This window comes from Desmodus rotundus, chromosome 4 (genome assembly GCF_022682495.2).
Source record: "Desmodus rotundus isolate HL8 chromosome 4, HLdesRot8A.1, whole genome shotgun sequence".
NCBI lineage: Eukaryota > Metazoa > Chordata > Mammalia > Chiroptera > Phyllostomidae > Desmodus > Desmodus rotundus.
In genome coordinates this window covers 46,441,255-46,464,180 of record NC_071390.1, presented here as the reverse complement: position 1 = coordinate 46,464,180, position 22,926 = coordinate 46,441,255, and the positions used below count along the sequence as shown (strand labels likewise).

General features: G+C 35.8%; 1 protein-coding gene across 1 annotated transcript in view; it reads right to left on the bottom strand.

Moving 5' to 3' along the window:
- The window catches only part of PCDH15 (protocadherin related 15), an 870,634-nt gene that overhangs the window by 157,234 nt on the left and 690,474 nt on the right, over window positions 1-22,926 (bottom strand). The window contains exon 24 of the mRNA XM_053923048.1: window positions 15,998-16,114. Coding sequence (XP_053779023.1) covers window positions 15,998-16,114 — 117 coding nt within the window. The remainder of the gene's footprint in view (window positions 1-15,997; window positions 16,115-22,926) is intronic.

Genomic DNA, 22,926 nt, shown 5'->3' with positions numbered 1-22,926 from the left:
CTACCTATTACCACCTATTAGTCCCTTAGTAACCACCTAGGTAACCAGATCACCTGCTATGGTGTTGCAGTGCTTGTGTTCAAGTAATCTTATTTTACAAAAGTTATGGAATATAATCTTCAGATGGAATGCTGAAGTAAGGTCACATGTATGACCACTGAAAGACTGCAACCTCTGAAGCAATACTTTGATGATGAGAATGAGAGAGAGAGAAAGAGAGAGAGAGAGGGAGAGGGAGAGAGAAACACTTCTGATTACAGCGTTCTTAAAAAACGTTTTGGTAAAAAAACTCCTTCAACTCTAAAGGATTCCCAACCATCAACAGCGTCTGCTTCTGACATGCAAACATCAACATCATGGTGAAGTGTCCATGATCCAGGATCACCCTGAGCAGAGAATCCTGCTGTTGGTGTCAGAAGGTCAGAAGGTCCGTGGTAGCCTAACACTACATCACAGTGCCTATGTCACTCACCTCACTTCATCTCGTCATGTAGGTGGCTTATCACCTCACATCACCACAGGAAGAAGGGTGAGATCAATACAACATATTTTGAGAGAGAGATCACATTCACATAACTGTTATTATGTTATATTCTCGTAACTGTTCCATTTAATTATTAGTTATTGTTGCATTATCGTTAATCTCTTACTGTGCCTAATTTATAAATTAAACTCTGCTGTGCATGTATAGACAAAAAACATAGTATACAGGGGTGGGGAAAAGTAGGTTAAATTACCAGCCATCATTACTTAAAATATAAATCATAAATAAGGATAAGAAATAATAACAATAAGATAACACATAAATAATAATTGATAAATAACAATATAAGAATAAACTCTGTCTTTCACATACTCACAACTGTAAACCAACTTTTTCCCTCCTCTGTAAATATAGATTTTGGTACTGTCTTTGGTTTTGCTTTTATTCTATTAAAATTATCTTTTAAGAACATTTAAATTCCCAATTATTTATCATCACACCAGAAATTTAATCCAAACTCCTCAGTAGGGGCTGTCTGACCCTGAAGATGTCTGGTTTCTGCATACCTACCTAACTTCACCTTTCTTATTTCTCTTTCACCACATAGTCCTTACTCCTACCTCATTGCCTTTCCTTGTACCTGCCAGACTCTCCGCCCAGACATTTTCCAACTAAATGTATGCTCCTGTTCCCCAGGTACTCTCTAACTAATCATGTTTATTTATTTTTCTTCAGCAACCCTACATGAAGTCATACTATATATTCTCTGTGTTTACTTAGGTACCGTTTGTCTCCCATTTAGGAACAAAAGTTCACAAGACTCTACGTAAATGCTTTGAATGGTGCCTGACACATACAGGAACCCCAGGACTGCTTGAATGAACTCATGGCTTGCTGAATGAATAACGATGTGTCAAGGGTGCCCAGATCTTTCAATTGATATTTAAAATATAAACATACTTCAAGATTTTACAATATCAAACATTGAAGGGACCTTGAGAGAATGTTAGGGAACTGTATATTCAAAGAATAAAATAAATTATCTTAGCAAAATGTTCTCCAGATGTATCCATGCTGTAGAAAAGGGTAACATTTTTTTTTCTTTTTTATAGCCAAGAAATATTTCATTGTGTATATGTCCCATATTTGTTTTATCCACTTATCTACTGATGGACACGTGAACTGCTTCCATATCTTCCATATCTTGGTGATTGCAAGCCAGTTAGAGAAAGACAAATAGCATATGATTTTACTCATAAGTGGAATCTAATGAACAAATTCAACTAACAAGCAAAACAGCAACAGGATCATAGGTAGAGAGCAGGATGACAGCTATGGTTGGGGGTGGGGCTTAGGGGAGGAGGGATCAGGCAAAAAAAAAAAGAAGACTCATAGGCACAGATAATAGTATGATTGTAGAGCCCAGGAAGATAAGTGGTAATGGAAAAAAAACAATAAAAATTATCTGATTGCTTTAAGTTATCATCAAAGAAAGCACATACTGTAGATATCCACCTAATGCGATCCATTTAATTTTATTCTTTAGTTCAACTGGCTATATTACAATGTCTCTTCCTTAGCACAGATATCTTAATCTCATGAGGTAAAACGTACTTTGCCATTTTAGGCAATGAAAATTTTCAAAAGGAGACTATAAAATAAACTTGGATCCAACATAACTTAAGGGAAGTTAGTAGAAATCTCATACATGGAATAGCACATGGAAGGAAAACTAATTAAACAGTTTTTGAATTTTACCCTATATATCTAGCCACCATCAAGAGGCAGTATCAAAGAAAAAAAAGGAAAATAATTTATCATTATGAACGTCAATTTAATAGGATAGTGACGACATTACCTGCAGATTCTCTTTAGCAGGCAGTGGTTGGTAAAGATGGAGTGTCCTATTATGCCTCTTGGAGTCTTTTGAAGGGTGAGTACAAGGAGTCACTTCTTGAAAATTTTATGGAAAATTTGAAAGGACTTGTGAGAAGCATAGCACAACAGCTTTTTTGTAACATCCTTGACAGCTATTTCTTATATATTCAGCCAACCTCATTTATTGGAACAAGTGTTATTTCAGATAACCACGGTTTTAAAAGACTAATGAGGTGCTGGTCCAGCAGTCCTTCTCAATGTCAACTTCCGTTCACCAAAGCATCCTTTGATATTTCCCCTGAATTTTCAAATAAGTAATGCACTCTTTCAAGAGAATCTATTTTCTTAAACAAAATATTCAAAATAGAGCCAGGCTATTACTAGAAGCTTAATCATTCAAGGGGTGCTGAAATCCTGCAGTTGTCATCAGTTGGGACAGTTAAAATTCACGGCAATTTAGAACATATCCCAAAGGGCTTTTTGTTTGGCATTAGACAAAACATACTTAACACAGTCAAAAGAATAATATTATAGAAGTAAATCATAATACGTTTATTTCATGTAGGGAATATTTTCAAAAAGAATTAAAATATTGTGCAAAATATTAACAATTGGAAATTTTATAAGTTATTTATTACCTAACACTTCCCACCTTGCTCATATATTTTATAGTACCAGGATTAATAGGGATTCCTTCATTTATTCATTCATTCAGCACATTTACTGAAGCCACTACTGAGTCCTAAGAGTAATACAAAAGTGAACAAACTCACTGCCAAGTGGGGGAGATAGAGTTCATCTTATCTTCCTTCTTGATTTTCATTAACAATAATTCAGCCACAATGGCTTTATAAAACAGCAAGCTCGCATCAACCTCGGAACTTTCCCATTTGTCGTTCACTCAGCCTGCAACACTCACGCGTGGCTTGTTCCTTATAATATTCAGGTCTCAAATGACACTTCTCTATATACCCACCTATACACTCTTCTCAGTCAAACTTTATTGTCTTTTCTTTACAGTATGTACCCTTATCCAAATATGTTATGTGTTCATTTGCTTATGGGTTTGCAGCCTATCTCTTTCATTGATGCTGAGCTGTTATGACAGGTGAATTTTTGACTTGCCAATATTTAACTAAAGTCAATAAAGTTAAGTATTATATCAACAATGTTTATTATATGTGTATCCTGAGCTGCCAGGATGCACAAGTCTAGGGGCCATTACATATACTGATATAGTGGGAATGGCTGTGATTTTGTCCCTTATAGTTGAAAATATATTTAACTCATGCTCCTGTTTGCAGTAGCCACATGTACATTTTTTTGTGATCAGAAAGGAAGTAAAAACAATGTCAATGAGTTTTGTTTTGGGGAAAAGGCTTCACAAGAGGTGATAATAGAACCTACAAACACATTGATCCCCCAAAGTAGAAGATTGGAGGAGACTAAGTATTCCTTCAAAAAGATTGTTGACTACAGTAGTGAAGAAATAAAGCCATCTAGCATAATGAAAGTTTTTCCTTTTTTTTTTTTTTTTCTGGATTGGCTAATGGAAAGCACTATCTCTTCCCTATTTCTCAGTTTATATTCCATGCTACTTCTTATTACAGTTAACACATCCTGATGTTAACCATCATTTATAATAGATTTTTTTAAATGAATGAATCCTCATATGATCTACAGTTATAGGCTATAGATGATGTGTTCTTGTACTAACTACACTGCACAGTATATGAGGTGGGGCTGAAAAATAAAATGAATTATCTCCCAGAGGGCAAACCCCTTGTAATACAGGATTCCTCTGCTAGGTGAGAGTTCTAGGAGCCCATCTGTGTCAGAGTACCAGCTGGTGATGTTGTAAGAGGCTGAATTCACCTTCAGTGAATTTTTTTGAAGACTCTTTCAACATGTTTGCCCATCTGCCCACACTGCACTGAGTGTTCAACAATTTTTGACCAAACACAGCATGACTGCTATGCCCCACTCTTCCTGTTCACCAGTCTCACCCTGAGCTACTTTTTTTTTCCTTTACGCAGACGAAAAAAGTCAGCAAAGGGAAATGTTTAGGCTGATGTGGAAGAGTTGAAACAAAGAAACAGCAGAAACCCTGAAAGCCATGAAAATTGATGAGTTTAAAAACTGTTTTGTGCAGTGGAAAAATATCCTCATAGGTGTATTGCATTAAATGAAGAGTACTTTGAAGATGACTTAAGTTTAAATATGTAAGAATAAATATAGAATTTTTTTATAAATCAATTCGTTTCTTTTGGGTTCCCCCTCATACTAAATCTGAGTTATACAGTAGCTTGCCCTATTGTTGAACAAGACTGAGATTTTTCAGTCATATTTTTGGTGACTGCAAAAATCATACCTACATAGATAATTTTCTATATGGTTTAGCAGACCTCTAAACATTTATTTAACTCAGAATGTGGTTAAGTTATTGGCAAGTTTTCAATTTAAAACCCACCTATCATAAGTACACATTCACAGCTATTCATATTTGTCTCTTGAGATGATAGTCCATACTGAGAAAGATATGCTTCTGTATTTATGGGCCTCATATTTGGTCAGATGGGGAAGACAGTAGGTCACAGAAAAACACAATTATCTAACCTTTCTGATAAAGCTATACAGGAGAACTAAATGAAGGTGCTAAGTCTGGAGCACAAGAGTTCAGGTTTACAGTCAAGTGGACCTTACACCCTCTATGTATATACTCACATAAGAAAATGTAATGTGCCTTAAAATATTTTTATTTGTAGATATTGTCATGATCATGTTACATGTGGAAGTCAATATGTTGTCATTTGAGTATTAGAATGACAAACTAGAATTTAATTTATATGTCAAGATTTTAGAAATTTTGTCTTAAAGTCAAGGGGATAAAAGTAGATATGTATCGTGATTAAGTGACATAAACTGAAATGTTTATTTAAAAAATATCCCACAAAATTTTTGTAAGAACTTTATAACATATGTACATACATAAATGGGCAAAAGTAGGTTTATAGCGGTGAGTACGTGAAACACAGAGTTTATACTTGCATTATTATTGATTATTATATTATTTTCCATAGGAACAACTTTAAATCTACTTTTGTTCACACTTGTACTCATTTGGGGAGATTGAAAAAATCCTATTAGCATGGCGGTTCTATAAAAACTCTATTTTCAAATTTTACAGTGTCATAGATGACACCAGAATTATTTCCTGAGTCCAGCCATTTATACTGTACAGTTCACAAATGATGCGGGTACAAGCACTGACTCACACCAGAGGCAAAGCTAGGTTTCTTTGCCATCATCCCGAAAGCAAGAATGAGGAGGAGGAAATATTAACTGGCGTCTGTGTGCCTGACATTTCACTGTTTTCATGTTTCATGGAGTGCAAGCAGCAATCCAGTGAAATGGGCTTATTATTCTTATATGGAAATAAGGTTTAAAGAAGTTAAGTAACTACTTTATGTAACTGAAAGGACTATGTGTACAATATCTGTTTCCTAGTTAAACACAAACAATGCTAGTGACATTAGTCAACGGCTACATGGGACTCTGAGGATGTTTGCCGAATTTAATAGCCCCAAGGAAGGACATGATTTATGACATCTACTAAATGAACTAATTAATTTGTTTGTTCATATATTAGGCTTCTTTCCAAATACAATTTGGAATAGTATGTGACTTATTTAAATATTATGCTGCTTCCAAAATGTGAAAGCATGATTTCAACTTGTGATGTCCTTTTACCTACTAAATCTGACATGTGTAAAACTCTATAAATATTAGCATAAGACAATGCTACTGGAATAGTCTCGTATTTCATACATACATAGGAATATGGTGATGCGCTGGTACTCCGAGCTTGGCAATCTTTCTGGACGATGGCACCATGAGAGACAAGAAGCCCTGTCATGGTGGTCCTTATCAAGAGTAATATGTTTCTATGCAACAACAATGCGGGCATAATTAACATAGCTGAATGAATGTAAATTTGTATGGAGACAATGTAATCTTGAGATTTAAGTTATTTTCTTTATTACTCAGTACTTTTCTGCTTTTGATTTTCATTCTTACAGTGACTGCCGAACACAATACGTTTTGACTTAATGACGGTGAGAATAATGAATTACTACAGAAGGTAATTGCAGGTCTGTATGAAAGATGTTCTAAACCTGCAAACATAGGGAATTTCAATGAGTCTATAACGGATCAAAATAATAAATGCCTAATATCAGAGGGTATTTTGATTTAGTCATTTTTCTTAAATACATAATTACCAAGAAATTACTCAGACCCACATAATTTTCATCGTAACATTGGCAATCACATTATGTCAGGAAACACTAAGCCTATTATTATCATTATACAGAAACATTAAGTAATTTGTTTTCAAGTGCACAAAGATTTGTTTCTCTCTGACATGGCTTCCAAAATCCTTTCTCTTAATGTCTCTGAAAGCAAGTAATCTGATTTATTTTGTAACAGTGTAATTTACAAAATCTCCCAAATATGATTTAGCATCAGGGAGTACTATAAAGTAGTTTAATTTTTTATTTTTTGCACTCATAATGACTTAGTAATTTTTTTAGTGTATTTAACTGGATGCTAAGGTATCTTTAAAAGAAACTAGGAAAAAGGCAGGTCAAATTCTCCAGGGGACCTCTGAGAACACTGTGTGTTTTCTTTCTGTTTTTGCCCCTCCCTGCTTTTGAACACTTGAAGTGACTAGTATGTTTTGCACAGTGAGTTGATACGCTCATAGGCAAGTTCCTTATGCCATATATCACTGACTTAATATAATGTCTGCACAGTATAATTCAGTTCCTACAGATAATATATTAACATGGTTACTAAAGATCATGAGAAATAATTGCCTCAAGAGTTATTTACCACAAACTCTTTTGGGAATTGCTTTCAAAGGTAAACATAAAATACCAAATAACAACATACTTCTTTTAAATTTTCTTCATTTAGATACATTTTTAAAATTTATAAGGTAACAGTGGGCACACATTTAACTTCCTTCACAAAAATCAACTTACAGAACCAAGGGAATTTAAATATAGAGATGAACTTGAACTAGAGCTAGTAATTAGTGGCCCTGTCTTTTCTCTTAAAATCCTCCCATTTTTCTCAGGATGAAACAAAACCTCCTGACACTGTCTTTATGGCCTCCAGGCTCAGCACCACCTGGCTCGGGTTTACCTCTCCAGCCTCCTCACAAAATCACTTACTTTGGTTTTTGAAACTTATTTTTCTTCCTCCTAATTTAGAGCCTAATTCTTCTGCCACACCACTTTGCCTTGGAAACATCTATGTATCTTTTAGACCTCAGCTCTGAATCCTTCCTCTGGAACCATCCTTGATTTGCCTTACAAAGTCAGCCTCCTCCTTGTCTGGTTTGAGTGCACCCTAAAAGATTACTTCTTAGAGCTTTTCACACTTTGTCATCTTTATTTACTTGATTGATTTTTTATTAATTTCTATCTCTTAATGTTTGAAATTCTAAGGCCTGGAAACATGAAAATTTAATCCTTGACAATTAATGCAGTGACTTTAAGTAATACTGGATTGATATAATAAATAAATATTGGGGGATTCTTGTTTTGTTTGGACCACAGGTACAGAGATGTAAGTTAAATGTTATCCATAGTTTATGGGACATTTTCATCAATGGATCTGCCAGGTATATTTACTTCCTTTTTAAATTTTATTTATTGATTTTAGAGAGAGAAAGGAAGGGGGAGGGAGAGACAGAGAAATATCGATTTGTTGTTCCCCTTTTGATACATTAATTGATAGCTTTGTATGTGCTCTCACCTGAGATTGAACCTGCAGCCTTGGTATATTGGGATGACACTATCTACCTGAACTACCTGGCCAGAGAAGGCTTATTTGCATCTTATTTGCTTATGCCAATTTATCCTCACATCTCATTCCTGCTTAATATAATGTCCTCCTTCTGCCATCAAAGGCAAGTGTTTTAACATATTTAAAGAGTACTTTCAACTAGACTGTTGTAGTACAATGCACTTCGTTTAGCGAATATCCATCTGCCCCAATGACTTTGGGCTTGGCCATGTGACTTGCTTTGGTCAATGTGAGGAACTGTGACCCACAAGCAGAAGTTTTGCATGTGATCCTGTCCTTCACTGTGTGAAGAGCAGGCCTGCTCAGTCATGGATTCCTGAGGAAGGAGGCATGTGGAATGGACATGAATTCAACCCTCACCTGAAACCAAGGCCAGCCACCCAGCTGCCTCAAAGGCCCATGCATAAAAATGTAAATATTTTCATAATGAACTGGTGATATTTTGGTATGGTTTACTCTGAACATTTGGGTAGTCAACTCTGATTCTGCTGTGAGCATTTTTGCTTTTTGGTTTTTTTAACTTTATGTGATGGTATTATTTTATTTTTCTTAATATTTTTACTGAGTGCAAGGTACTTACATTTTAATCTTGTTGCTATATGTTCAGGAAATCCTGCTGTGCTGGAAATTAGCAGGATACTTCAACTTAACAATGATCACAGCTATATGGGAATCTGATGTGATAGACAGTCTGTAATGCAACTGATGATACTCCTGACACCAAAGTTTTCCTGAATGCTTTGAGATTACTTGACTCAGTGGTAAAGATGGCTTGGAGTGGGGGAGAGAATGGGGGTAGAAGGCTGTATGTTATTATGCTAGGTGGTAAAGACAGGTATGGAGCCAGACAAGCTGTATAGCATTTAGCTATAGTAGATAGTAGTCTGGTCTTACAGAAACACAGATACAGAACATTCAGCTCTGGTTCACTTGAGAAGAGATGAACTGAAGACAAAATTGTCATAGTGATGGTTTGGAGTCCCAACTCCTTCCTCACCACCCTGTTTGGTACAGATTGGCCGGATCTCCTCAGGTCTTCCTCATGGTGGTGTTGACCTATGCAAAGGAATTTTGGCCCCAACCTGCCATCTGCCTCCGGCCTCATAAAGTGCTATATATTCCTTAGTTTGATGAACCTATAACTCTGGGCAAGAGACAGTCTCCTGCCAGCCCTGGTGCTGTGGTTCCTGGATAGATCTGGAGAATATTACTCCTTCACTAGCTATGTTATGGCCTTGTTCTCTCAGCCTCCGTGTTCAGGGAAGGGAACTGGACAATTTCTATCATTCTGTGAATGATTGCACTTAGATGTTTTGAAATCATTTTTAATTGAATTTGTTCTAATTTAATCTCATTTTCTCCTTAAAATAGCTTTCTTTTTTATCTATCATATTTCCATCAACAAAAATTACAAACATCTTTTCACTCCAGCTAGAATCTCTTGAAACACTTCTGACTGTACTTTTATTCTGCCTGTGATCTTCAGCCTCTGGCCCAGTCGCCATTAATTCTTCCATTTCCCCCTTTTCCATTTCCACCTTATCATTTTCATACTTAAATGAAGGCAATAGCTGCTAACTCACCTCCTGCTTTCATTTACTATCTAATCCGATGAGGACTGTGTATCACAGGAAATTAATTGTTCTAATATATAGCTTTGATTTTGCCTCTGCCCTGTTTGTGAGTCATTAGTGAGCTCCTATTTTCCAGATAATAAAGTGTGGTTCATAAAACCATATCTGCCATATTTCCTGTCCCCAAGTGAGTGGTTGAAACAACTTTAGTGTATTCTTTTCAATAGCTAACATTTATTGAATTGGGCATAGTTTAAATCATGTTATACAAATTCATGAACGTATGATGAATGTTTTGACTCTGCAATTTTTGGATATGTTTCCTATGCCAGTCTCTTCTACCTGCACTGAAATGAATCCCCTACATTTTGAAAAATTTAATTCCTGTCAAGCGCGGGCTCAGACCACACCAGGACACACTCATTTCTTGGCACCTTTCAATCACAACATCCTGGCTTTATCTGTTTCTCTCCTGTCATATCCTTTGTTAAGTCCACAATAAGTGCTTTCTGATTGATTTACTCATTCAGTGAGTATTCTGAAGTGTCAATATTGTGCCAGGCCCATGTTTGGTTGAAGTCCACCACCTGAGTAAAGCTATCCTTTAAGGAAATGGAATGAGTGTAAAGTGGATGACAATACAAGCAAGAGTTACCATGGCCTGGCTTTGAGGGTGTTAAGGCCAAGAATCAACTCATGGGAAGCCAAGCTACTCTTTCAAAGGCTCTGTTCCCATTTTCTCTGGTAAGAAATTCAAAGCAAAGGACATTGTTTAAGCCATTAGCCATTATTTTAGCCCTGATAAGAATGGTGGTTTCTTAATTAGAAGAGCAACATTCACATCACAAACAGTTAAATCTAATATTGATTTAAAGTAATGTTAGCAATGTAATTGTTCTTGAAAGAAAGCTATAAGCTACAGAAAGGAAAGAAAGTAACACAGATTCTTAAAATACTTACAAAATCTTTTCTTGACATTAGTCATGTACAAACTTTCTCATAAAACCTTCCCTTTTGGACTCATTTACACTTTCAAATCTAATTATAACCCATTGTAATTTTAAAGATCAAGTCCCAATGGTTTCATGGTGTGCTTTCAAATTAAATATTTGAGACCAAAGGGACTGAAGCTGGGGTTATATCTCCTCAATTTTCACAAGCTGACATACATCATGAAAATAGTTCTTGATTATTTCCTTAACAGCTTTGATGTGAGAGAGAAAAAAAACCTCACTGAGCTGAGTACATTCCCCTGGATCAGGAAGTATGGTTTGTAGGCACTGATCTTTAAAACCAGAGTTTTTGCAACACTGCTGGCAATAACCTAAATCAATATAGCATAACAATACGAGTCAGTATGTGGTGAGTGAAGAAAAATAGAACTATAGAGATACCATGTGGAAATGATAAAGTACAGCTTATATTATCTGGATTTAAAAATGCAAGCTTATTCTTAGTTCTGTATAGTTTTTTTTTATAAACTTTTTTTAAAGATTATTTATTTATTTATTTTTAGAGAGAGGGGAAGGGAGGGAGAAAGAGAGGGAAAGAAATATCAATGTGTGGTTGACCCTCATGTGGCCCCCATTGAGGACCTGGCCCACAACGCAGGCACATGCCTTGACTGGGAATCAAACCAGTGACCTTTTGGTTCACAGCCTACACTCAATCCACTGAGCTACACCAGCCGGGCTCTGTAAAGTTTTAGCTACTGCATACAAAGCAGGGAGTAAATCATGGATAAAGACAATTCACTGTTGGTCTCGTGTTACGGTCATGTCTCTGCTCATAGACTGCCACAGAATAACTACTTGAAAGATTAAGCATTTTGAGAAGATCATAATTATGTGGTGTTATTTGGTGATGGCATTATGTTTTAATAAAACACAAGGTATGCATCACAGAAGAAAACAAAAACCGACCATTGTTTTTACTCTCTAGAGATCAACAAAAGTGCCCTTAAATGGTTGAGAGTGGTATAAAAGCCACCTGTGAAAACACTTTAAATACAATTCCTCAGATAGCTTGTCTGAACTCTGAATGACTACTATAGTTCTCAAAATCTCTAGAAGGAAAAAAAATACCTCATGCTTGGAATGGTCCTTTTATACAAATACTCAAAAAAAGCATAGTGAGAATATTTACTGATTTTTAAGCCAATTACTATTGAGAACTTACAAGATCATTTTTTATGGGAGAAGTTTATTTCATAAGTCAATATCAAGTCCTGAACAAAGAAGTCTTCAATGTCTAAATAATTCTTATACCAATATATGCAAATAAAAAACTTTGTCTAAATTGTTAATATTAAACATATCTCAATTACTGCTTTACTTTAAAGAATAATTCCTAACATTTATGAAATGAAAACAATGATACAAAAAATGAAAAGGTAATCCTTTGTGGGCCCCTCATACTTCCTTGAAAATGAGCATAATGTAATTTTAATTTATTTATTCCAGCTTTTCCGTGTCCACGTTCTCACAAAGGACAGTACTCTGTCAGACATTCACATGGCCCACAAAAACTTTGGTATCATGGGGTTTGACCTGTAGCTTCAGAAAGAATAAATATATGCAAATGGAAATTACACTTGCAGTTTTGTGTTTTGTGAAAGTTTGGAGTGAGATGTCTCTGGTGAGAAGGAGAAAAATGTTAGCAATATTTAATATCCAAAATAATTAGTCATTCACTATTCACATCTCCAGTGAACCACATAATGTGAATGCTGCCACAAAAGCAACCCAGAAAATAAAAGTCTTAATGGCTTTAATTCAGTGGGAAAATATATATATATATATATATATATATTCCTCGAAGAATTTTTTTCTCCCCCTAGAGCACTTCTGCTCAACACTCATTTTATAATTCTTAATTTATATTCAGCAACAATGCACTCTCTGGCTTTAAGACCTTCCCCAGTTTCTCTATCTGATACTTCAAAAGATTTCGTTGTTGCTATTTTGTAGTTTAAAATGGGTGGTTCTCACTTCATTCAAAAGAAAAAAAAAAGACATGCCTTGAAATAAAAAGACATGGCCAACCTCTAGAAGTGAAATTATTTTTGCTGCATTGTACCCATACATATAGGAGGCTATAGAAGCTGTGCTGAGCATGATGCATGCATCACCCCACTTAATCCTCACGGCTCTCAAATGACCAAATAGGCTTACAGACTGAGACATTTTCTCAGGGTCACGAGAACTAAATTTCCGAAGAACTGGCAATTGGGCAATTCTGAAGAGCATAGAAATAACTGCTCATTTATTCATTTATTCAATTAATCAGCAAATGTTTTCTAACAGACTACTAAGTACCAAGCACGGAGTGAGATGTGGCAATACAACCTGGAATGAGGTTTGACTCCTGCCTTTAGGGACATTACTTGCTAGTTTGGAAAGAGGCCAGCAGGTTAACATAGTGTCACCATAGATACTTATAGCCCCTTGTAGGGGAACTGACATAGGGTCCTGAAAGGTCCCTATGGAATTGAAACTATCTTCTTGTAATTGATAAATGCTTATAATAGGAATGGAGTAGAAAACACTTGGCAAGCTCGTCCAACAAACTTAATGTGTTTATGGCACCAGTGTAAAATAAGAAAAGTAAAAATCAATCATAATTTTGAAGATTGTGTAATGTAATGTTTTTTTTTTCTGAAATTTTTCATGGAATTGAGCTTTCATTTCAAATTGGTGTAGGTGTAGCCAAATTGGATAAAGATAATTCATTTAAGGGACCCAATTTGCAGCAATAATTGGGGAACTTAATGCTAAATATCAGTTATACCAAAAGATTACTAACGTTTAGAGGTTTAAAATTGAGTCTGGCTCTGGCTGGTGTGGCTCAGTGGATTGAGTGCTGGCCTGTGAACCAAAGGGTCGCCCATTCCATTCCAACTCAGGGCACATGCCTGAATTGTGGGCCAGGTCCCCAGTGGGGGAAGCGAGAGGCAACCACACATTGATGTTTTTCTCCCTCTCTTTCTCCTTTCCTTCCCCTGTCTCTAAGAATAATTGAAAAAAAATCTTTAAAAAATTGAGTCTGATAATATACATATTCACTAACTGAAATAAGGTATGCTCAGTGTTTCAACTGAGTGCCTGGCATCCACCTTTTATCTATTTAAAAGCCACTATTAGATGATACATTTAAAAACTATTGGGAAAGCAAACCTAAGAACTTCTTCCAAAGAAGTATGGGATTTGAGTCTGGTAAATTTCCATAAAAGGGAGGCAGGGTGTAATAACAAGGTCTTCTCTCTAAATAAGTAATATAGCTTTTTAGAATAGGCAATGGACGAGGCCAACTTCTCTCACACTGTTAGAGGGATCTGAATGTCAAACCAGATGACAAGGTCACAGGTGCCAAAGGTGAAGTCAGGATGTTGCCACCCATGCTAACACTTTGAGGTCTGTCCCACACTGGTGGCCAGCAGGCATACTTTTAGTCTTTCATCATTGATGCCATTTAATATTATCTTAAATTCTACACTAATAAAAAGTTCTCTGAAATCTGAGTATGCTAGATGCTGTGTTTGCTTACGTTCATTTAGTATACCGTGGTACAGTGTGGTGTGGTACAGTGTGGTAAAGGATCGCATGTAGAAACTATATAGAAACTAGTTTTTACCCTGCAAGTTTAGAATCAGTTTCTGGAGAGCGAAAAGTGGTTTGTACAATGACCACTATGGAATTAATGTTCAAAGCATGTCTTGAATAGAACACAATGTATATTCCTAATTTCAAAGTATTTTTTTAATCTCTGATGGTTCACATTCACCACCTCCATTGGTGTGTTCAAGACTATTAAATTTTGTCTATCATATTTCCCAAGATGCAATAAATGTTTCAAAGATTTTGTTTTATTTTATTTTATTTTATTTTATTTTATTTTATTTTATTTTATTTTATTCATTTTTAGAAAGAGGAGAAGGGAGGGAGAAGGAGAGGGAGAGAAATATCAATGTGTGGTTGTCTCTCATGCACCCCTACTGGGGACCTGGCCCACAACACAGGCATGTGCCCTGACTGGGAATCAGACTGATGACCCTTTGGTTTGCAGGCCAGCGCTCAATCCACTGAGCCACACCAGCCAGGGCCCAGAGATATTTTACACATTCAAAGAAAGGAGATTCTGAGTGAAAGGTCACTGCTTTCACCTTAACATGATTATTTTCAAGACATTGTCATCCCAAAAAAACTTTATGTGCCTTATCACAATTGAAGCTGAAAATTGTTATAATACTATTCACCTTTTATTAAGTAAATAGCATTATATTAATATTACTTATGTTACTAATATGAAGAACTTTTAAATAACTTATAAAATTCAGTTTATTTTCTATTTTCTCACTTTTCTAACATAGTTTATTTAATATCATTAATTTTTTATAATATGTTAGCCACTAACTTATAGTGTGAGCTCACTTCAAGTAAAAAATAAATAAATAAATCGCCATAAATTGGTTATTATGGGGATATATAATTAATATTTATAAAGCACTCGAGTTATTTATAGGAAGCAGTTTTATATAGATACTATTACTTCTATATGCTATTTTAATACATTAAGATAATAACATTAAGAAAAATTTGACTTGCTTCTGCTGTAATAATGTTTTAATTAAAACCTCTCAATCATGAAAGGCAATATGGATATCTCAAAGAGGTAATATCCTAGATAAGAAAATTATTTATTAAATATGTTCTAAAAGCAATACTAAGATTTTAGTTTATCACGTTCAATATAAGTGTTATGGCATGTTGATTTAGAGTTTGATAACAAAATAGCCACGTAGGAATAAAATGACAAATATGTAAGATAAAACCTATCCTGGCTAAACTAAGCTTACGTTATTCTAAATAAAGAACACAAATGATACTGGTTCCAAATATAGACAATTCTTTTTATATATATTTGTCATTAGTACTTGACAAACTGGTACATAGTAAAATTGTAATTGCAGTGAAACAAAAAGCGCATCCCTAATTGTCTAAGTTCAATAATAACCACGTGAAATGAGTGCTGTACCTGTGGTCGCAACGGGCGGGAATACAGAACTGTGTGAGTGAGCAGAGGGAAACACAAGGCCACGTGTGCTGCCTTGGGACCTGGGTCACTCGATTACGAGTGTGAAAGGTGTTTCTCCTACAGTTCAGAGTATTAGTCAGTGTCTTCCACTTACAGGAGGGTCTGCATCTTCAGCATGAACGGTTGTGATTGGTGTACCCTTGACAGCATCTGGAGCCACGATCCCTTTGTAGACACGTTTACTGAACACTGGAGGATAATCATTCATATCCTGTAAAACACAATTAAGAGTTTAGTGCTTGAGTTAAAACTGGGTTAGGTGTCTGGTTACTCGACTGGCTCCATCTCTTCCTATCATGCAACCCGTTTGCCACTGTCAGCCCTGCATCCTCATCCTCTGGATTCCATTACTTGTACTCCCGAATGGCACTGGGAGCACAGTGTCAGAGGCCCTATATGCTCTTGATGTGCATGCTGTCAACCAAAGGCCATCCCACTGGAGTAAACATTCCATCACCCCAAATCCTGCCACCACCCAAAATGCATCTTTAGACACTGGAGTAGTGCTTGAAATTTTCTCTAAAGATACTCTTATTGGAATGATGTACAATTGAAATTTGGAAACAAGTAGGAACAAATTTTACAAAAAAAAATGCCATTCAATGAGATACATGGAGAAGATGGAGTTTTTATGATTGTTTTGTTGTTACTTTTTCCAAAAGCTTTCTAATGTTTCTGTTGTAACTTCAAAGTCTTTATATTCTTAGCATAATGGGATGATTAAAACATTTCAAATGTGAAGTGTGAAATATCCTTTGATGCCATCTTACACTTTTACATCTGTGAAACGGTTAAAGAATATTTTCCTTATAGTGCTCTATGACAGTGACAAATAGGATTAGATAAATGTTTTCATACACAGAAAACAATCATTTACTTAAAATTTTTTCAAAGTATTTATATGCATCCTTTTTTACTTTCACAATTTAGTGATATAAGTATGCTTTTAATTTATATAGTGTCACTCATTACATAAATATTTACCAAGTTCCTCCCATTTTTATGGCCCAGTGCTAGTTACTGGGGTTATATGGTGTCTCAGGAAAAGATGCCCCACCATCATTTCACGTTAATGCTTTGTAGCAGGTAAAGACACCGATCCTACCAATAGGTTAGCTTGCCTAAAGTAAATTAGTTAAACTGACATGTCTGGTCCCCTGAGAACAAGATCATTTTTTTTCACTCGAGCATTTTATCTTTTATAGAGAATTGCATATTATTTTTTCTCAAAAAACAACACTTACAACCTTGGTTGATTTAAATTTCTTAAACGTATTCACTCTAACATAATCATTACTCCTTGCATTGTTTTGGGTAATTTGGATCAAACATATTTGAGCCCAAAGCTTCATCTGTTAATTACCTTACTCTCCAGGTCATCTGTTTCTCATTCGTTATTAAAAACAAAAGAAGAAAATTATTCTACATCATCTTTGATATTTGCTCTGGTACAGCAAGTTTCTTGTACAGTGTAAATTGGGAACACACTAATTAACTGACTATAAACACCTCTTTGCGAAGAGGTCAGGATGATTATCTCTTACAATCAAACAGAGCTTGTTTTATGGTCACCATACAGTTGACTTCTAAACTGTGAATATGAAGAAACCTGTGGGCTCCGGTAAGAAATAGGAGGTCTTAAACGATGAGCAAAACTGAAAAGTAAAAAGTAAATACAAATTTTCTCCATTTTGACATATAATATTAATATTCTCGTCCGTGAAAAAGATGAGTTTTTTTTTGTTTGTTTTTTTGTAAATTATAAGCTTTAGAATCTGAACAAGCAGATGAACTCCGAAAGCAGAGGTTCTCCATAAGGAGGGCAGTATAAGATGTTGATCTTGAGGTTTCAGGGTGCGGAGCAAATACTGCATATAAAACGCTTACATGCATACTATCTCCTGCTCTTTTCAAGAGTTCCAATTACTTTCATGAGTGAACCCTGTAATTAAAAGGGTAGAAATCCCATTGTACCTCTAAATCTTAACTTCTGGAGTTTACAAAAGAAGGAGCCCAGCATTGTAAATTTTCTGTATACAGATTCCCAAAGTCATATAAACTCAATATATTCGTATGAATTTTCTTCTCCTGCCTCCCAGGGGACATTGAAAACCTTAATGTTACAAGGTATTTTGTGAATAATTTAATTCTTCAGGGAAAAATATGGTATTTTTCAATTATGTCAATACAGCTGCTAACAGTGCTGAATACAGTGTCCCATTTCTCCTGAGAAAGTATTCACTAGACTTGCCTCGAATGGAATGCAAAGTGACCGTTTCATAACCTGGCCTCACAAACTGATTAGATGCAAATCTAAGGCTCTAAATAACTAAAGACCATTAAAAGATTGTATGTCTAACTTATTTGCTTGCCACTGACAGGATGTAGAATAAGTCAATACACTTATTGTAATAGTACTTCTTAGGGTACATTGTATACATTTTGGGGCTACAATCTTTTATTGTAGCTGAGATGTATAGTCAGTTGCACATAGTTCTTGCATAATGCATTATATCAAATTATAAAATTTATTGAAATGTAATGCCATGAGCATAATCAATAGTTGGGCATATTTATGCTCCAGAGATGTCTGAAGAAAAATGGACACATGACCTGTTTCTGTATGAATACTCTATTATGCATTAAATTAAGGATAAACTCCAATCTCAAAAACCAAGCCACCTCCTGTTGTCCATTACTCCACTAGAGGGTAGTATTGGCAAATAGAAACATTTCCTTTTCTGTCCGCTTGTTAACCATTTTATTACTAAGACGCTTAATAGTTTGCTTTCTGTGGTTATAGTTTTGTCGGTCTGAACAATAATTAGTTTTCATGTTTCTAAAGCCTCTCCTGAATGTTGCCATAGTTCCCAACTACAACACCACAATGCTCTTTAAAAAATTGTTGTACTAGCAAACTCACAATTTGGCCGCTTGTAAAACCACACCTAAAGGCACAGCTAGCTAAGAGGGAAAAAAATATGTTTCATTTATTTATTATTCTAAACTAGAGTCTAAAGTAATCATAGAAACGATTTCTATTTTGGCATATCAGAAAGTATATTTAAGGAACTTTTTTTTATGAGCCTACCAAGAAAATAGAATTTTGCAGGTGAGATTAGAAATTAATGGCAGGTTTTTTATAAAACATAAGGAGAAAGAGGTGGCAATTTTAAAAAATCATTTTCTTAAATCATGGGTAAAACTGTTCTGAATAAAAGACTTTTCCTGATAGAAAAGAAATAACTGGTCATATTCTGATCATCTTTTTAAAAATAATGGAAGTATAGAGAATGCCAGCCCCAATCTTAAATTGTCACACAAAAACGACTTCTGTTACTACCTTAATACTGGCTAGTGTTAGCACTACCCACACGGAACTGTTTGGCTGCCCTGGCCTCCGAAATCCCTTAAGGCTTGTGGGGCTGATGCCTAGTCTTCCTTGGCAGACTACTGAGTTGATTTCTCCGTTGCCTGTTACCAGTTCTGTTTCCCAGTATTAGACCTTCTATTTGCTGGGTCTCATTTAACGATCTGCCTTCTGCTGTTTTATTCCCCTCTTGGTTTTTCTCTTTGTCTTTTCTGACTTCTCCCTTCCTTGCGGTTTTGCACATAGGGTCAAAGGAGGGCCCATATCCAGACAAACAAACCTTTTTTTTTTTTCTGTTTTGCATGGGTCTCAAATACAAATCATTTATTTATGTCAACTTTAAGCTATTCTGAATTCTTGCGGGGACAGAATATCTATGTAGAGCAATCAAAGTTATGCTTTGTCACAAATAGAAAATGTGCAGTGTGGCTCTCCGTGTCACAAATATTGATGGGGCTCCCACTCTGGGCATTAGGTGCCACTTTTGGTGCTGGGGATATGGTTACCACCAAGACAGGCATAATGCCTGCTGGTACTGAGGCTGCAGTTCAGCGTGGAAAGCAAAAAAGGAATAAAAATGTCAAGTGTGATGAATGTTATAAAAGAAGGAGCACACGGATATGATGAGAGTGGGCTGCAGGAAGGTTAATTAACTTAATTTAACATAGGATGTGTTTCTGTTATCTGAGCAACTGTCACACCACTCATGCATTCTGCCACATAAACTAGTCTTCCCAAATTGGCAGTTAAATCAGAGGGGGATAACTGTGTGCACCGTTGACAAACCCAGTGATTTAATACGTAATTCTGTCCCCTTCTAGTTTCCCTGTGTTACAATGGTAATGTGGAGGAAAAGGAGTTGGTACATTTTTGGAATTTTTCTGAGCCATGACATTTTGGCCAACTGGGGCAAGGAGTGCATATTCTGAGCTCAAATCAGGGAGCAGATTCAAACAATATCACCCTGTTTTAGACTTTCTCAGAGGTGCATAACAGATATGTGTGTGTGTTGTGTATGGTTAATTTTTACGGTTGTCAGGCATTATCAGGCATATGCGAGGTGCCTTGAATTTATCATCTCAATTATTCTTCCTAAAATATGTTAGCTATTATTATTACTATTATTCCTATTTTACAAATAAAAAACCCCAGAAGCTTAGAGAGTTTGGATTGCTCATTCAGCAGTAAGGGACAGAGCTGTGGTCTAGACCAACAGATCTGGGGATCTGTGGTGGTAAGGAGAAAGGGGACTGGCAAAGTCATCAGAAAATTCTATGTAACAGAGTAGGATTTTCATTTTATAAATCCACATATAACTTTTGGAATATCTCTTTCCAATAATATTTTACATTTAAAACATTTTTCCGACTAGTTACCATACTGTTAACTTGGCAGTCTAGTGAGTTTCTGAACATTGTATTTCCCTGAAGAGAATTTTTATAATTATCGATAAAGCTTTTGTTTTGTAAAAAGACAGCTGTTGCAGTTGTATTTGTATTTTTTAAAACAGTCTATGAAAGCCTACAAATAGTTATTTTCACTAAAACCTATTAATGTTTTTTTTTTTCCAAATGGAATTCTTTGAAAAATTATCCTATCAGAAACTTTACAAACAAAGAGTCCCTTGATCAATTGTGGGAAATTACACTTTATTTTCTTGAGTTTCACAATGTGCATTAGCATATTAAAGCTCCTATGTGAAGGTCTACAGTGCAGAGATCTGCTTACTTTTGTGTAGTCCAGTGTTTCCCAAATCCACTGTCTACTGAAATGCTTTGTATCTGAAACACCCATTACTGTACTGGCGAGCTGATGCTCTGTGAAATATGTCCACAGAGACCCTGAAGATATTGAGATACTAAAGGCACAAACTACACTGTTTGGAATATTGCATGACTTTCATGAATTAAAGTTTTATAGAAAATATATTGAAGATTCCAGTATATCAAGTGTGCCTCCCAAATACAGCAGCCAATTGATCAGGGTAAAGACATCAGCTACAGCAATGGTGGGACTAGGAAATAATGGCAGTGCTTAGCAGTAACTAGCATCAACAAGGCTTATCAGCATCTGATGTCCCCATTAGGAGGCAGTTCAATTTTGGAGACTAGTGGCAGTAGCCAGCCTGCCACAAGTCAAAAGGTCTCATTTGCCTTGACATGCAGAGGAAAATGTGATAATCAAAGGGTGAAAAGGTAAAATCTCTGAGCATATACATTTTTCTTCGTTTCCTCTGCTTTGATTCTTCAGAGATGATATGCTACATCTTGGTTGTGAAACCCTAGAAGAGCAGATTATGCAGATACTTCATGCAGCTCTCTGACTCAGTCCATGATGCCCCCCCTGATGTGTCCACATTTTAACCCTTCTGATTAATATATTAGAGATGATACACTGAACGATAATATAACAGTGCAGAACAGAATAGAGAGAAACATTTGAAGACCAAAGTTCCAAACAGGTTTATCTCCAGTTCAACCAACTCCAAGGGAAAAATCAACTGCAAGTTGTAAAATATGATGATCACTCTAATAGAACAGACTGTCAATAGCTGGTTCATTGAAATCATCTTTAATTCATTCTCCTCCTTCCAGAAGAAGGGAAGGAAATATCCTGTACATCTTGAAATGTCCAGAGTTTCTTATTTGTGTGAGTCCTGGACTATCTCCTGGTCTCTCGTACTGTAGCTCCTGTGACCCAGTCAAAACTAAGACTGTACCAGCCCTGTCACCATGGAGCACCAGTGGCCCATCAGTGACTGCCGGGTTTCCATGGTTTGGAAATGACACCTTGATACTGGACATTGAGTTCCTATCTTGAAAAGCTAGGAAAGCCTATTCTCTATATTCAATGGGCATGAAAAGATTTTTTTCTCCCTGGAGAAGGAAACCCCTTTGAAAGATGAAAATGCTAGCACCATCTTCCAACGCTCATTGTATATCCCAACAACCTTGGCTTTTATGAATAGTTTTCCATTTCAGATCGTTCCACCTAGTTCTGCCCACTCCCACACCTGTACCCACTACACGGGGCAAACAAGACCAGGATGCACCCAGTCTCCTTCCTTCACGGAAGTGTTTCTCTCACTCTTCTTACTGCTCCTATGCAGGCATTCTGTCTAAAATTGCAATCAGCAAAATGACTTAAGTTATCCTTTTTATCTTGAACAAGTCCTTTACACTCCTTTTATTAAGTATTGTCTATGAATATATTTCAATTTTTCTGGGTGTATTCAGCTTTTGACTTACTATAGAAAACAGACCTTTATTTCTGTGCATTTTCTGTTGTACATTAGAACTCAGTGTGTAACATCAGATTTTTCTCTGAATTTTATGTTTTAAACTTTTTAGAGTTTTATATTTATTTTCCAGAGATTCATTCATGTGATTTAATTTTCTACTATCACTGATTCAACTATTCTAGATATTCAAAAAATGTACAATGAAACAGGCTTTGTTTTTATCAATGTTCTATAAATTTTTTTCAATAAAACATATTATTTTATTATCATTATTGATTTTGTTTTGGGTCCTTAAAATGTGACATCAAAAAAGCTCTTGGCATGTATTGTTCTATTTTCTTTCTATTGTGAAAATATTTTTACTTCCAAATATTACTCCAATTTCCCCATGATTACTCCAATTTTAACTGAG